The sequence below is a fragment of the Lactuca saligna genome, chromosome 7 (genome assembly GCF_052625555.1).
Source record: "Lactuca saligna cultivar CGN05327 chromosome 7, ASM5262555v1, whole genome shotgun sequence".
Classification (NCBI taxonomy): Eukaryota; Viridiplantae; Streptophyta; class Magnoliopsida; order Asterales; family Asteraceae; genus Lactuca; species Lactuca saligna.
Window position 1 is genome coordinate 22,120,008 of NC_136423.1, and position 17,469 is coordinate 22,137,476.

The 17,469-nt window shown below is 40.3% G+C and overlaps 1 protein-coding gene across 1 annotated transcript; it reads right to left on the reverse strand.

Annotated features, from left to right (window-relative positions):
• Window positions 1–15,470: 15,470 nt before the first annotated feature.
• LOC145006732 (uncharacterized) lies at window positions 15,471–16,655 on the reverse strand. The gene is made up of 3 exons (XM_078965790.1): window positions 16,010–16,655; window positions 15,697–15,763; window positions 15,471–15,612 (listed from the first exon to the last, which is right to left on the reverse strand). Exons 1-3 carry the CDS (start codon window positions 16,653–16,655, stop codon window positions 15,471–15,473), a joined length of 855 nt encoding a protein of 284 aa, XP_078821916.1.
• Window positions 16,656–17,469: the final 814 nt, after the last annotated feature.

Sequence of the window (17,469 nt, forward strand, 5' to 3'; positions counted from 1 at the left end):
CCGTGATTCCAAGGTCCCTTTTTGCGTCTAAATATCTAAGGGAGTTTACTCTCTAACATCTGGTCCATCCACATAAAGGATTTGGTGGTCAATACACACAGACTCTCCGAGTCCATCCATGTACATTACTATACAGTCGATTTAGATGGGTCTCAACTCATCAAAACCATAGATCTGGACTCCTAATGTCCATTTTACACGTAAAGTCCCAAACTTAATGCTCATGCAAAGGGTTTTTGGCTCAAAAATCCATAAGAAGTGTTCTATAAAATGTATGGGGCTCTCATGGCCATAAGGTTGGCACCTTTATGCCATGAGACCCCTCTAATAACTCAGATATGAAGGTTAGACTCCATATAACACTCCACAAATCCGAAAATGGCTTGGAAAGCCCTAAATGTTCCCAAAATCTAATCCCTAAGGATGAATAACCAAATGGAAGACCAAAATAGGGGCACTTTACCTTGATTAAGCTAAAAATGGAGTAAGATCTCAGGATCTTCAAGCCCCAGCTCGAACTCTCAAGCCTCTTACTTCTTCTCAAGCTTCAAATGCACCAAAATGGCCTTAGATCACATAAAAGCGGCTAGGGTTTCGATATGCAACTTCTTGGGAGTGATAGGGACAATGGAGGATGAGTTAAGGCGTTTAAATAGGGTATAAACCCTGATATTTAGGGTTTCACTCAACAAACACCTACTCGTCGAGTCAGTCTCCCGACCCGTCGAGTAGGTCACTTAAACTGTCCGCGGATCTCGACTCTACTCAACGAGTTGGGCCTCCAACTCGTCGAGTCCCAAAGAAAACATCAAAAATACTTGAATAACAGACATACCAGGAATCGGGTGTTACAAAAACGACCAACTTGGGTAGCATTTTATTGCTAATGAATCAAAAGGGTATACTTTATGATAGTTAAAAAAAGCTTGGCTAAAAACAGAATGTTAAAAGTTATTAAAAAATATTTTATAGCGTTCTTTATTGTTATTGTTTTAGTTTGAGAAAGTTGTTAATCCTAGGGTTTCATTGTTGATTGAGGTTATAACATCCATTTGTTTTTGTTACAGGTGAAAGAAATTGGCAAACATAAATTTAAAGAGTGCTCCAATTCTTCTGCTAATCATTAACAATTAACCATTTTGTTGAGAGAAAAACTTTGAGACACACTTGAAAAAAAAGTTAGAACAATTATATAGCGGAATAGTTAATCTCGAAGGATCTGTTAGCTCAACAATAATATTAAGAGTTAGAAGTTAGTGAGTTAGATGCGGAAAAGTAAAGAAAGTAAATGACAACAATTGTTATATCAAGTCTACACAAAAGCAAATTCATAACAAGGAATGCATTCAAACCAAGTTAGTAAGTGAGATCTAGCTTAGTGATTAAGTCACAAGTGACTTGCTCTACGAAGAGAGATGATGAGAGTAAGAAGCTAAGATAAGTAAGATAGAATGAGAATCTGAAGATGTGTATTAGAATTTTATAAGAGATTCACACACCTATTCTGAATACATTGGAAATGATCTCTATTTATAGAGAAGTTTACAACTCTAAGAGTAGCCATGCAAGGTATACTGGATATTAGAGTGTATTACAGAAAGACAAAATAAACTAAGTAAAAAACATAGAATACGGTGCTGAAGACTTCGGATAACATTTGATGAAGAGATTGCTTGACTGCGGTGGCTTGGGCACTGCGGTAGCAAAAGTTCAAGAGGGTCACTTTTTGATTCAACAATTTCCCCCTAAGTGACCTTTTTAACTTGAATCAGCTATCAAGTTTAAGGAACTTGATCAGTATCCACCAAAACTTTGTGACGTTCTCTAACCAATTGATTCTTCATAGTATTTCAAACTTGACCTCTACGGTTGTATGCTTGGATTTTTCAACTGCATTGCGGCAGATCTCAAGTTGTTTTCTGGTGAGACGGTGCATGGCAATCATAGGAATAAAATATTTGACGTTGTCAGTCTTCCTCTTAAAAATGACTCCCAACTCAGGATAGTTGGTTGCGCCTAAGGATCTTTCTTCATAGCCTTCGGTAGGCATGGGTGCGGGGTCAAGCAATGGCAGGTCAACAATCTTGGAGATGATGGGATGAATGTCTGCATCTATTTTTGCGAAGTCATAGACTGTTTCCTAAAGAGAATTACTTACCCTTTCAAGAGCGATCTTCATCTTCGGATGCTTCTCAGACTTGTGCTGAAAGACTTTGGCGATGAGAAACACTTCTTCCGGGTTCATACACGGAAAATCATCTTGGGTGCAGATGTAGTCATGCTCCCTCCTGGTCAGGGTGTACTGGATAAACTCAGCCTTCATGAATTTTCTGATCTTCTAATTCTTCACTGCGGATGGTTTATCGTTGGACCATATGTGTTCAACTGGAGAGGCGTGCTTAGCATAGAATTGGCTAAGTCTCTCGAACTCCACAGGCAGTCTTTTGTCATCCGGAAGGCTACGACGAACTGCTCAAATACAGTGAAGTATCTGGCATTCGGTGAGATTGGGACATCCCAGTATCCGTCTGAGGGGGTTCCGCATATGTGAGATGAGGGATATAATCATCATCAAGAAGTCTTCTGTGAGGATTGATCCAAGAATTTATCAAGGATTCATCCATAACTATGTCGAATCCGCAGAGTCTCCATACTTCTTCGGCCAGCTTGGCTGCCTTCCAGTCTCTTTTTCTCTGAGCAGTAGCAGGAGAATCGTTTGAGCTCGGAGACGACATATACTCCTATAGATTCTTGAAGTGTGGGGGAGTTTCTGGTTTTTCAGGAGTATTATGGAGAGGGGAGTTGTGATGAGATGGTTGCGGTGATAGTTGTGTTTCATGTTGCGGTGTGGGAATTTTTTCAGTTGAGACCGGGGGAGTTTGATGATGTGAAAGGGATTGGTTGGAGTGATGGACTTCTTCACTTCCCCTTCTTGAGGAGTCCAGACCCGGAGTCTCCTCAAGCCATTGACGAAGGCCATCAACCTTGTCAAAAACGGTTTGAAATTGAGCTTTGAGCTCTTCTGCCAGTTGTTAGTTATTGGGGATGGAGGGATTGAAGAGTAGTTGGTGAATCTCCTTTATGAGCTGAAGGATCTTCGGAGCATGGAAGTTGGTGGAGAGTGAGCGTTCCATTCTTGTGATAGTTGTTTGGAGAACGGAGATTGCTGACTCATAAGCAGTATGAGTTTCAGCAAATAACTTCTCAGAGTGTGAAGCTTGATCCGAAATCGCTGTTTGAAGGTCGGATTTGATGGTAGTAACCTCAGAGATGAGGCGTTCAGCAGCAGCCATGAACTCTTTATGATTAGCTTGACGATTTTTGTCAAGTGATCTGATCCCCATTTCAACTTTTAAAGATATGGGATCCGCAGCCAATCTCTCTCGTGTTTCCAGTCTTTCGATTCTTTTCATCAGGGACTGCGGTCCCGGGCTGTCCTCTGGTTGCGGTTGATTAGGCTTGACCGCAGCTAAGATTTGATATACTTTAGCTTGAAGACTTAGGAATTATTTTCTTGTGACAACGTGCTTCTTCTTCTTCTTCTTCTCCTCTTTTGGCTTAGTTGTGGAGTGATGAGACCCACTAGATTCTTCGTCTTCATCGAACATCATCAAGTCGTCATTTGAAGGAGAGGGTTTGTTTACCTCTTTTGGTTCATCATCATCGAAGCCATAGATTGGAGCAGAGCTCACTTCGATGTCAGGTTCTTCATCCTGAGAACATGCAGTAGTTGGAGAAGGAGGAGCTTGATGAACATGCTGATCAGTAGCAGTTTGTTGAGCTTGTTGAACGTTGTCTGCCATTACGGACATCCATTTTGAACCTTCAGGATATTGGCTACGGTATTGGCATTGTTGATGGCATCTGCCCAATCCTTTGCCACAGCTTGAATCTCTTGTTCTTTTAGATGTTGTTGCTTGATCTGCTGATCCTTGTGAGATTGAAATGCCCTACGAAAAGTGGCATACTTCTTGGCTTCAACCTCGTTATAGGGTTGATGTCTGCTCCAAGAATCATTAAAGTCTTCTCCGTCAATTCCTGAAAAACACACCAAGGTGTCCCTTGGGTTCACGGATCCTTGCACATTTGTGCTCACCGTGCCTAAACCACCTGAATGTAATGTAAGCAGAGTAGGATTTACTGAGCTTCCTTGGTCTCCTTGACCCGTGGTCAAGTTTGGCCTCGGCTCAATTCTGGTAAAGGCGGAAGAAGTGCCTTGCGGATGGGATTGTGTTTGGAGTGTATGGGTGACGTTCAAGAGGATGGAGTTCAACTCCTCGGATGAAAAAATATGCAGGCGGGAAGCCCTGGAGACTTTAGGGCAAGAACTAGTAATATCCCTTTGGGAATGTACTGGAGGGGAGTCTCCTCTCTATTTTGATTCAGACTCACTTTCTGAGTCTAAAAGGAAAAGTATGATGTCGACAAATGGATGTGCAGGCATCCCAAAGACTACCGGAGCCTGTGGAGAGGCTAGTGTATCAGTCCGGTCATGCATTTGGCTAGTGGGATCAGCTTTCCTTTTCTTAAGGATAGAGATGGGTTGGTTGTCTTCTTCAGAGTCACTACCGGAGTCATGGTGACTTGGTTCAACAGTTATGATAACTGGTGGTGATTTTCTATTCTTTGATGGTTTGGTGGCATCCTTCTTGGGAGTGCTAGCTTTCTTTGTGGTGCGGGGACCATGAAGAGAAGAAACCTTATGTTTACATCTCTGAGAGACGTTAGAAAGAGTGGTAGAAGAAGGAACTACGGTACCTTCAGGGTTTAAGGCTACGGATGGAAGAGGCGGGGTCGGAAGGTATGGGTCAATACCTTCTGTAGCCTGAACGTGGTCTGAGACATCAACAATCTCGAGACCAAGAGAATTAAGGATGTGGGTAGGGAGTCTGCGGATGGGACCAAAAATAGTTTGATCAGAAGAAGGGTTGTACCTTTTTAAGTCTTTGGTGATGAAGAAATTGATGTCGTCACCCATATCAATCTTGGCATCCACATGCAGATCTGATATGCACAAGGACCAGAATCGAGCAAAAGTAAGCTCAGATGGGTTCTGCCTCGGGCTCTCCTTGGGAATGTACTGGAGAAAATTGTCCCATAGAATCTTACCGTAGTTCACATCACGGTCAGTGAAGATGCTCCAAACCAGTTCTAGGAGCTTTAATCCCATGTTGTCTGTGCCTCCGGTTCTGCCGAAAAGACTGCGGATGATAAAATGACAGACAAATTGCCATATCGCAAGCAACTGGCGCTTCTTAAATTCACCAATACCCTTTATCTTCTTCTGATAGCCCATTTGGTACAGTGCAGTGGTGACATCCGCCATTGATGGAGTAAAGAACTTCACAGATGGATGAATCAGTAGATTGATTGCAGAAAGGAACTTTTCTTTGGTCAAGATAACCAAAGCATCATTAACAAGGTTGAGATGAACTTCTTGAGGATTATTGACTGGGCGATATGTAGAAAAGGCACACTTGTAGAGAGTCGATAATGGAACAATGTCTGTAAATGCATCAAAAGGTCCAAAAAGGGGTTGATTCTTCACGAACTTGATCATCAGTTTGGTTGGTGCATTGTAAGTGGGTTGATCATCGAACATAACTCTAAAATTGCTCGAGGAAATCATGGGAGAGTCTGAACTAGTTGGGTTTGCTGATCCAGAGGCTTTAGATTGTTTCTTGGAAGCGCCGAATTTCTCCATTGTTGAGTTTGAAAGAGCTTGAAGAATTCAGAGAAAGATTGAGGGTTTTGAGAGAGTAAAGGTTTCTTTGTGGAGAGGAGAAGGGTTTTATAGTGATTTATAGGAGCGGGAAACGTTAAGGTTTTTGACGTAGGTGAAATTGGGTAAAAAAATGGTTTATCTGTGACAAAGGTATCTTTAATCTTAACCACATATTGACAAAAGGGGATAAAGATTAAGATTGGGATTAACCAAAAAGAACGCTGCATTTAATGAAATGTCAGATCACGTCTTGAGAACGTGTGGAGGGGGTGAGAAAAATCCGTTGGATAAAGTAGAAGTTGTAACAGATGGGATGGTTTGGGTAATAGGAATAGACATTTTAGAGGATTTGATTTAGTAAATCTTTTATTTTGTCATCATACCTAAAATAGGTCTGACACAAGGTTTTAGGAGAGAAGAATGTGACAGTTTCTCAAAGGAATATTTTTATTTAATGTTTTATTTAATGAAGGATCATTAAATAGTACACTATGTTTTTTTTTGTTTTTCAAAAAGAATGAACCGTCTGAAAGTAATTAATATGACTGCGGATGGACACATCATTGCGGATGGTTTCTTTGATATTACGAATGACAATAGTGAGAGATACTGAGAAGAGCACTTGTACAATAGTTAGAAATAACAAACAAGAAAGACCCATGAAAGATAGATATAATATATGGTTGCGGTACATTGACTGCGGTACACAGAATGTTCCAAAACCATCTATTATTAATAACTTTCAGTTAGAACCGCAGTGAAGACCATGGAGGTCTACGGTGCCTGTTAATTCGAGAAGAATTTTGGGTCCGGATTCATCATTCCCAACATTTGTAAGAACACATTGAGTTTTTTAGAGTCAAGTGCTTTTGTAAAAACATCAGTAATCTCTTCATGAGTAGAGACAAAGATGAGTTCAATATTACCTTTCAGAATGTGGTCTTTGATGAAGTGATACCGTAGTTCAATATGTTTAGTCTTGGAGTGCTGAATAGGATTATGAGAAATCGCTATGGAACTTTCAGAGTCACAAGAGATTGGTATCCGCAACATTCTGTATCTGTAGTCTAACAGTTGTGTCTTTATCCAAAGGACTTGGGAACAACAGCTGGCTGTGGCCACGTATTTTGCTTCTGCAGTAGATAATGAAACACAACTTTGTTTTCTTGAGGACAAGTTGACAAGTCTTCCTCCTAAAAATTGATATCCACCAGATGTACTTTTTCGATCAAGTTTGCATCCGGCATGATCCGCATCAGTAAACGCTTGAAGACTGAAGTCATTGTCTGCGGGGCACCATAGACCAAGAGATTTGCTTCCTTTTAGGTATCGAAGAATTTGTTTGGCTGCGGTTATGTGTGACACTTTTGGGTCAGCCTGATACCTTGCACATACACCAGTTGCAAAGATAATGTCCGGTCGGCTTGCGGTGAGATACATTAAAGAGCCAATGATACCTCTATAAGTCTTGTGATCCTTAGATTCGCCAGAAGGATCAGCAGAGATCTTATATCCGAAGGCCATAGGAACCTTAGCCGAGGAACAATTTATTGGAATAGTGTCTAAGGCTGCAACTATATTAGGCAAGTATTTGATCCGGTTGTGCATGGTCCTTTTGGGTTGCCTTCACCATAGCAACTTGATGGATGATTTGTTAAAAGAGAGTAAATATTATAAGGAATAATATATGGTTATTTGATTAATATAAGTCATAGATTAATTGGAATTAATTTGGTGACTTAAAGAGATTAATTAAATAAAGGGGTATAAACTGTCAATTGTTTGATAGTTAAACTTTAGACTATAAATCCATTGGGATATGCTTTGGATGAATTCTATGAGATATAGGATAGCTAAAATCGTCCAAAGGCTTATCTATGGAATGGATTTGGATAGCCTTAAGAGAAGATTATCCAATTAGGGTTTAGGTTGTAACCCTTAAGGAGTCTACAAGTATAAATGGACCCTAGGGGTGAGGGAATTCAACACACCATCAAAAGTAGAGATACTCTGGCCGAATTCCTCCCCTCTCCTCTCTCCTAAATCATCTTGCTTGCTATTGGTGTTTGTAAGCCTTTAGAGGAGTGACATTTGTGACTCTAGAAGCTCCAAGACAACAAGATCAACAAGGAACTCAAAGGTATGATTCTAGATCTATTTCAATGTTGTTATTTAACCTAATTAGCTATTAGAAGTCTTGGATTCAAAGCATGTTTAATTAGAAAGCCTAGATCCAAGCATTAGGGTTTTGGATGCGCACATAGGAAAGTTCTTATGGCTAAAACCCATCAGTGGTATCAGAGCCTAGCTTGGTTTTCTTTAAATTGTTGCTTGATTAACTGAAACAAACCTGCAAAATTCGATTTTGGGTTTATGAGTCATGTACTCGGCGAGTTCCAAAGTGGACTCGGCGAGTAGGCCTGTACTCGGTGAGTCCGGGCGTCTGGATTAGGCAAAACCGGGATTTTTTCATGTTTATCTTATGGAAACTTACCTTAATCATATTAGATCAACCCTAATCCGATTTTTTGATATATATGACTATTATCTTGATCTAATTAAAGATATTTATCACCTAATAAAATATTTAATTTCCTTATGTGATAAATGATTAATTATTTTGATAATTATCTTAAAAGAAATCTTGGATAAATCAAATAAAGATAATTAGGATATTAATTGTTAATTGGAATTATTTGTTATTTGATCCTCCATGTTTTAAATGTTTAAAACCTACCCTAAAGTTTTGAAATTTATATTTGTGATTAAAAGTTTTAATTTAGACAACTTAAATTTCAAACCCTAGATTTTAAAAAGTTTTAAAATACAACCCTATACTAATATGATATTACTAGAATAATATATATATGTATAACTAAATGCTAGTCTTACCGTTAGTAGGCCTCATTCACGAAGCCGATCTATAAGGTGGGTATAAGGTTGCGGCCTATAAAATGGCGCTTAATGGGTGTACACTCACACCCACCGCTTGCTTGATTGGTGGAGGGTCGTTAGCCGAACGGGTAGGATAGGGAAACCTCATCTTCTCATTTAAAGTATAATAAGAAATACAAAGTAACTACACGTTTTAAAAATTTCCCAATCTTAGTTACTTTAGGAAAAGTGAATTGATGCAATCCCATGAAATTACACTTTGCACCTTGCTAAGAAGTTAGTGGAGCGTGTGTGGTTTACCGACACACTAACTGGTTCTAAGCGAAGGTGGCAAAGGGTGATTCATTGTTTATCATAGTTCGATGGAGCGTGTGTGGTTTACCGGCACATCGAATAGGTGATCGTTACAATGAAGGCACCATGTGAATTTGCATGGTAATTCACACCCGCTTTGTGATCCTCGGCATCCCAGTCACAAACGAGAGGGGCATATCGAGATTTAAACATGCCATTGAATAGTTTCAATGAATCTCATCCGAACCTAGGAATTCTCAAAAACACTTAGGACTAATAGTTTAAGTTTTGTAATGGAGAATTAGTGAATCGTCATTCACTTACCTTCAATTTATTTGCATGTTAGATTACGACATCCCTTCTCTAGTATGTAAATATTATTGTAGGATCCTAGCCCTAATTTTCTTATTGGGTGATAATTAGGGATTATTATTCTAATCTATCTTTGTCCTTTTACTAATTGAAGATGTCGAACGCAAACAACGCTGCTGCTAGTTCTTTCACGTTGATGAGCCTTTGCCAAAAGGTCACCTTCGATGGAACGAACTTTAGCGAATGGATAAGATACATTCACACCATTGCTCGCTATGAGGATAAAGAGTATGTCCTCGATGAGAAGCTCGAGAAAATCAACCCCGAAGTTGCTACTCCCGAAGAAATCACCGCCTTTGAAACTCATGAGCGAGATGCAACGAAGGTACATTGCATCATGATCGCCACCATGAACTCCGAATTCCAAAAGTCCTACGAGGACATGTATCCATACGAGATGCATCAAGACTTGTTGGAGAGATACCACCAAAACGCGAGACAAGAGCATTATGAGATTTTCACTAACATGATCTCCGCTAAGATGGGTTATGGAGAATCTCTTACCGTGAACCTGCAAAAGATGCAGAGGTATGTCGACCGCCTTCGCAAGTTAAATGTTGACTTCGGTGAAGACTTGGCGATCGATATGGTGCTTCACTCTTTGCCTCCGATGTACAACCAATTTAGGATGACCTACCACATGAACAAAGAAGAGGTCACCCTAAGCAAACTCCAAGGTCTCTTGAGGGTTGCTGAGAGCAACTTCAAGGACAAGTCTGTTGCACCTACTCCCAATCCGTCCGCTGCTCCTGTCTTGGATATTGGTCAAGGGAAGGGAAAGAAGAGGAAAGCTTCATCGAATAACTATCGCAAGGTGAAAGCCCGAGATAGTGCCTCTTCTAGTGGGACCAAAGTTGATCCCGCTAAGCCCTGCTCCAACCCAAAGGAGGCAGAGTGCCACCACTGCCACAAGATAGGACATTGGAAGAGAAGCTGCCCGGATTACCTGCAAGCAATCAAAGAAGGAAATATCAAGCCATCTTTCGCAGGTATATACACAATCAAATCTAACGATTCTAATCATGCTATTTCTTGGGTTCTTGATACCGGTTGTGGTTATCACATTTGTTCTAATGTGCAGGGACTAAGAAGAAGTAGGGATGTAGAGCAAGGAAGGATCAATCTAATCATGGGGAACAGAAGATCGTCGCCTGTGACCAAGATTGGAGTGTATTCTTTAGTGCTTAGGAATAGTTTGGTTTTAGATTTGAACAATTATTGCTATTCGCCAGAAATGGCTAGAAACATCATTTCATTTCATGGTTTATATAGACAAGGATTTAGATTTTCTTTTAATAATGAGAATGGTTCTATTTTGGCTTATCTAAATGGTGTCTTTTACTTTGAAGCTATACCATGTAATGGAATATATGAAACTGTTATGATTGTTGATAACTTAGGAAATGATGTTTTGAATATTGATTCTTCCACTAGTATGGATAAAGCATCCTTGTGGCATTGTCGTCTTGGACATGTCAACAAGAAACGCATAGCACAACTCCAAAAGGAAGGAGTGTTGGAGTCATTCGACCTTAGGGAAGATGACACATGTGAGTCTTGTTTACTTGGAAAGATGACTAAGTCACCCTTCACGAGTACTTGTGAAAGGGGTGAGGGGCTATTGGACCTAATACATACCGATGTATGTGGACCCTTTAGATCAACCACGAAGGATGGGAACCGCTTCTATGTGACTTTTACCGATGACTATAGTAGATATGGGTATATCTACTTAATCAAGCAAAAGTCAGACACCTTTGAAAAGTTCAAAGAGTTCAAGAATGAAGTGGAGAATCAATTGGGCAGGAAAATCAAGATGCTTCGATCCGATCGAGGAGGAGAGTACCTAAGTCTTGAATTCCACGATTATCTCAAGGAGTGTGGAATAGTTTCGCAATTGACGCCTCCTAGGACACCGCAGTTGAATGGTGTGGCAGAAAGGCGTAATCGAACCTTATTGGATATGGTTCGCTCTATGATGAGTCGTGCTTCACTACCTATCTTCTTTTGGGGGTATGCCTTAGAGACTGCCGCCCATATCCTTAACTGAGTCCCTACTAAGAAGGTCTCGTTGGCACATATCAAGGTTTGGGGTTGCGAGGTTTTCGTAAGACGAGATACTCACGACAAGCTTGAACCTCGAAGTGAGCGATGTATTTTCATCGGCTACCCGCAAACATCCTTTGGATATCTCTTCTATAGACCGAAAGACAATGTTGTCTTTGTTGCGAGGAGAGGAGTTTTCTGAGAGCGAGAACTCATAAGCCAAGGAGACAGTGGGAGGCAAATCGAACTTGAAGAGATTCAAGAATCGATAGATGAAGGAACCTCTACCGCTGGCATTCAACCCGAGGAGGAAACTCCGGTTGAACCGATTGACGAATCCTTACCTCTTAGACGTTCCGATAGAGTTAGAGTTCATCCCCAGTTTTATGGTTTTCATATTACTACCGAAGGGGACACGTATATTAGTGATGGTACACTAGTAAATCTTGATGAACCTAATAGCTATAAGGAAGCCATGGCAGGCCCGGAGACTGCGAAATGGAAAGAGGCAATGGATAGCGAGATCCAATCCATGTATGATAACCAAGTTTGGAATTTGGTTGAATATGTTCCCGAACGTAAGACCGTTGGGTGCAAATGGATCTTCAAAAAGAAGACCGACGTGGATGGGAACGTACACACATATAAGGCGCGATTGGTCGCGAAGGGCTTTACTCAAACTCCCGGAGTTGACTATGATGAGACCTTCTCACCAGTTGCGAAGATTAAATCTATTAGAGTGATGCTAGCAATTGCCGCATTTCATGATTATGAGATTTGGCAAATGGATGTCAAGACCGCTTTCCTTAACGGAAAGTTGGCTGAGGATGTTTACATGGCTCAGCCAGAGGGGTTTGTGGATCCGAAGCATCCGAATAGAGTGTGTAAGCTCGAGAAGTCCATTTATGGACTTAAGCAAGCGTCTCGCAGATGGAATCTTTGCTTCGATGAGAAAGTCAAAGAGTTTGGATTTGTACGAAGCGAAGACGAATCTTGTGTATATGTCAAAGCCAGTGGGAGTATAGTAAGCTTTCTCATTCTATATGTCGATGACATATTACTCATAGGAAACAACATCCCGACCTTGCAGGAAGTCAAGTCCTGGCTCGGGAAGTGTTTCGCTATGAAGGACCTCGGAGAGGCTTCTTACATTTTGGGAATAAGGATAGTAAGAGAAAGAAGTAAGAGACTAATTGGACTTAGTCAGAATACTTACTTAGAAAAGGTACTAAAACGTTTTAGTATGGAAAACTCAAAGAAGGGAGAATTACCGATACAAGGAAATGCTAAGTTGAGTAAGACTCAAAGCACGAGTACCGAAGCTGAGATAGCAGAAATGAGCCGAGTACCATACGCTTCCGCAGTTGGCTCAATCATGTACGCTATGACTTGTACTCGCCCTGATGTAGCCTTCACTTTGAGCATGGTTAGCAGATACCAAGGGAACCCTGGCAAAGCACATTGGATTGCGGTGAAGAACATCCTTAAGTACCGTCGGAGGACGAAAGAATGGTTCTTAGTCCTTGGAGGGAGTGATGACTTGAAGGTGCGAGGGTATAGTGACGCCAGCTTTCAGACCGACAGGGACAACTACCGTTCGCAGTCAGGCTGGGTCTTTACCCTAAATGGAGGAGCAGTGACATGGAAAAGTTCCAAGCAGGAAACCGTAGCTGATTCAACGTGCGAATCAGAGTACATTGCAGCGAGCAAAGCGTCGAAGGAGGCAATATGGCTAAAGAACTTCATTGGTGATCTTGGAGTTGTGCCGGCCATAAAGGATCCCATGGAGATTTTCTGTGATAACGAAGGTGCGGTTGCCTTGACCAAGGAACCGAGGGATCATGGTAGATCTCGACATATCGATAGAAAATATCACATCATTAGACATCGTGTAGAAGAAGGACAACTCGTAGTGAAGAGGATATCATCAGAAGATAACCCAGCAGATCCGCTTACGAAGGGACTGAGTAGGGTTAAGCACTTGCAGCATGCTAAGAGTATTGGGCTGAAGGATGATATTAGTATAGATTAGATAGTGTTAGAAACGTATAATAGATAAATGTAATTAACATTTGATGATTAAATAAAGGAGTTTTATTTATGAGTAAAGTTATTGTCACATGTTAATTGTTTAACTATTGTTTCACTTTGCATGTTTTGACTTCCAGAATAATTGAATTTATTAGGAATAATCGAATTATTCAAATGGTCCACAATCGTTCATATGTTGGGAGTAGATATGAATGAAGATTGTCATGAATTGGTGTGTAGAATGTCTAAATGGTGTTAGACATAGCAAGGGTTGCTGCAACGTTCATGAGTGCTTATGAACTGGTTTTGAGCATTGGAATAAACCCGCGCTTGCTGGAATCACCTTATGGAATACGATATAAAAGGTGATCGCAAGACGATAATATCATATAGTCTTAAAACCTAGATATATGGTTTATTATTTGTTAATTGATTGTACATTGATAATGCGAAAACGCATCAGTAACTCGGTGTGATAAAACGCATTGTTGTGTATAGTTGGTTAATGAATAAGTAAATGCATATAAGTCGAAGTTTATCTGTAACTTTTATCTAAGAAGGTAAAAGCGATATCTCGGCCGCTCGATGATTTGATTTGACTTATGTGCCGGGCCCGGTCAGAACTAAATTGATGTGTTTGATTAAGTTCTATGTCAAATAAATCAAAGATCGAGAAACCTAAATGCTTGACTAACCATTCCATAGGATTGTCTGCATGATATCTAACAGAGGACTGTACGATCCCTTTTCTAAAGGACAAGATTGATTAGATCAGAGTTTGATAGCGTCTTTGAGAGCTACGATTGCAAACCGAATTGTACTTGTATAGTTACTAGACTTATCCAAGTGGGAGACTGTTGGAATAGTGTCTAAGGCTGCAACTATATTAGGCAAGTATTTGATCCGGTTGTGCATGGTCCTTTTGGGTTGCCTTCACCATAGCAACTTGATGGATGATTTGTTAAAAGAGAGTAAATATTATAAGGAATAATATATGGTTATTTGATTAATATAAGTCATAGATTAATTGGAATTAATTTGGTGACTTAAAGAGATTAATTAAATAAAGGGGTATAAACTGTTAAGTGTTTGATAGTTAAACTTTAGACTATAAATCCATTGGGATATGCTTTGGACGAATTCTATGAGATATAGGATAGCTAAAATTGTCCAAAGTCTTATCTATGGAATGGATTTGGATAGCCTTAAGAGAAGATTATCCAATTAGGGTTTAGGTTGTAACCCTTAAGGAGTCTACAAGTATAAATAGACCCTAGGGGTGAGGGAATTCAACACACCATCAAAAGTAGAGATACTCTGGCCGAATTCCTCCCCTCTCCTCTCTCCTAAATCATCTTGCTTGCTATTGGTGTTTGTAAGCCATTAGAGGAGTGATATTTGTGACTCTAGAAGCTCCAAGACAACAAGATCAACAAGGAACTCAAAGGTATGATTCTAGATCTATTTCAATGTTGTTATTTAACCTAATTAGCTATTAGAAGTCTTGGATTCAAAGCATGTTTAATTAGAAAGCCTAGATCCAAGCATTAGGGTTTTGCATGCGCACATAGGAAAGTTCTTATGGCTAAAACCCATCACAATTATCCATAGAGTAATTCTTTAGAAGTTCAGTGGTGTATTTCTCTTGATGAATGAATATCCCTTGCTGAATTTGTTTGACTTGAAGACCGAGAAAGAAGTTAATCTCTCTATTCATGCTCATTTGAAATTTGCTTGTCATGAGCTTAGCAAGTTCATCCACCATTCCTTGATCAGATGATCTGAAGATGATATCATCCACATATATTTGTACTAGCATAAGGTGAGACCCGTTTGCTTTTCTAAATAGTGTAGGATCAATCACTCATCTTTTGTAGCCTGAAGAGACTAGGAATTCAGAAAGAGTCTCATACCAAGATCTAGGGGCTGGCTTCAGACCGTAGACTGCTTTTTGAAGCTTGTAGCAGTGATGAGGGAACTTGATACTTTCAAAGTCGGGAGGTTGTTGAAGATAAACCTGTTCTTTCAATTCCCCATTAAGAAAAGCGCTCTTAACGTCCATTTGGTGTACTTTGATGTTTTTGTGGGAAGCATATGCTAAGAAGATTCAGATTGCTTCCATTCTAGCCACCAGAGCGTATGTTTCATCGTAGTCAACACCTTCTAGTTGACTATAGCCTTTAGCAACTAGTCTTGCCTTATTTCTGATAACCGCACCAGATTCATCTAGCTTGTTCTTGAATACCCATCTAGTACCAACAATAGTATGGCCTTGTAAAATGGGAACAAGTTGCCACACTTTGTTTCTTTCAAATTCTTCCAGTTTTTCTTACATTGCAGAAATCCAATCTGGTTCCAATAATGCTTCATTAGATCGAGGCTTGACTGCGGACATAAATGCTGCATAGTGACAATGGTCAGATAAATCTTTGGCATATCGAGTTTGGATACCTGCGGATGGGTTGCCAATAATTTGGCCTGGAGGGTGATCCTTCGTCCATACATGTATACGAGGCAATAGATGATCAACAGCTGCGGTCGAAGGAATATTTTCAATATCAGAGGTTGCTTCGGATGGGGAAGGAAGTTCCCTTGGATTTGTGAATAGCCTGCTGAATCATCTTGACTTGTTGGAGCGAGAATGACATTTTCTTGAGTAGTTTGAAGAGGGTCCCCCTGGATTGCTGAAGGGTGTTCTTCTGGAACATGAGAAGGTTCCCCCTGGACTGCTGATGGGAGAGGAATGATCCTTGGAGTTGGTTCGTGTGTCAAAATTCTCTATGGTTTCATCATCCGAATCCGAAGATACGTTTGATGGAATCGATTTTCTGAGAATGGGAGATTGAGCATCATCAAGTACTGGAACCTCGATGGTTGTGGTATGAACTGGAGTAGAGATTTCCCCCTCAACAGGAGAGGTGAAAGTATTGAGAGATGCTACTTCGGATAGAGATGGATCAGAAACATCAACGTGTTGTTGTTGAGCAGTTGGAGTTACCAGAACTTCGGATAGTTTTGCCGTTTCAACAGAGTCAACGAGATCATCATAATTTACTTCAACCATATTTAGAGGTCCTGAAGAAACAGGAATGTTGCTTTCCATGATGGTAGTGTTTTCATTAGATGGAGGGGTGTTGCGGTTGTAAGAGTCATCGAACTTCACATCAAAACTTTCAATGATTAGCCTTATACGTCTGATGAGAACCCGATACACAACCTTATTTGTGGAGTAACCGAGAAAGATGCCTTCATCAGACTTCGGTGCAAATTTGTTAAGTTGATCACAAAACATCTACACCCAAAGATGTGAAAGAAACGAACATTTGGCTTTCGGTTGTTGAGACCCTCATATGGTGTCTTGTTGAGGCGTTTACACACAATGCTTCGGTTTTGAGCGAAGCATGCATTAGCTACAGCTTCAGCCCAGAAGTAAAGAGGAAGATGGGCGAAGTTGAGCATGGATCTGGCTGCTTCAACAAGGGTGCGGTTCCTTCGCTCTACTACACCATTTTGTTGAGGTGTATACGGAGCTGAAAAGTTATGTGAAATACCTTTTGACACCAAGAATTTGTTGAGAGAATGATTCGTGAATTCAGTACCATTGTCGTTGCGAATGCTGATAGCTCGATTATTTGTATATATTTTAGCAATCGTTTTCTTTTACTTTTAGCATTTTTAATATTCTTTTTGCATTAAATCGTTAGATTTATTGTTTTGAATATTTTTACTCGTTTAAGTTTTTTTTTTTGTGTAGATTTGTTCGAGCAAGATGGTATTTTGGAGAATTTTTAAAGCCACATTGAATTCCTTGCAACCACGATTGAAGTCTCGTAGCAAAATCCGAAAGCGAAAAGAAAAACAAAGCGATATAAATTAAATTTTCGGATTTTGACAGCTTTGCGCGACTTTCTTCAAGCGATCAGACGGAGGGGCAAACGTCGTCCAATTGAGCTGAAATTTTACGGACATCTTCCGAACTCATCAATCTCAGACCTCACAAAAAATGAGCGGATTTGGACTAGTTTTGGTTGGGTTTTTGGCCTTGTGAACATCAGAACAGGAAGCTGTCAGCTTTAGCTATGGCAGCCCAATATATAAAGCTTGTG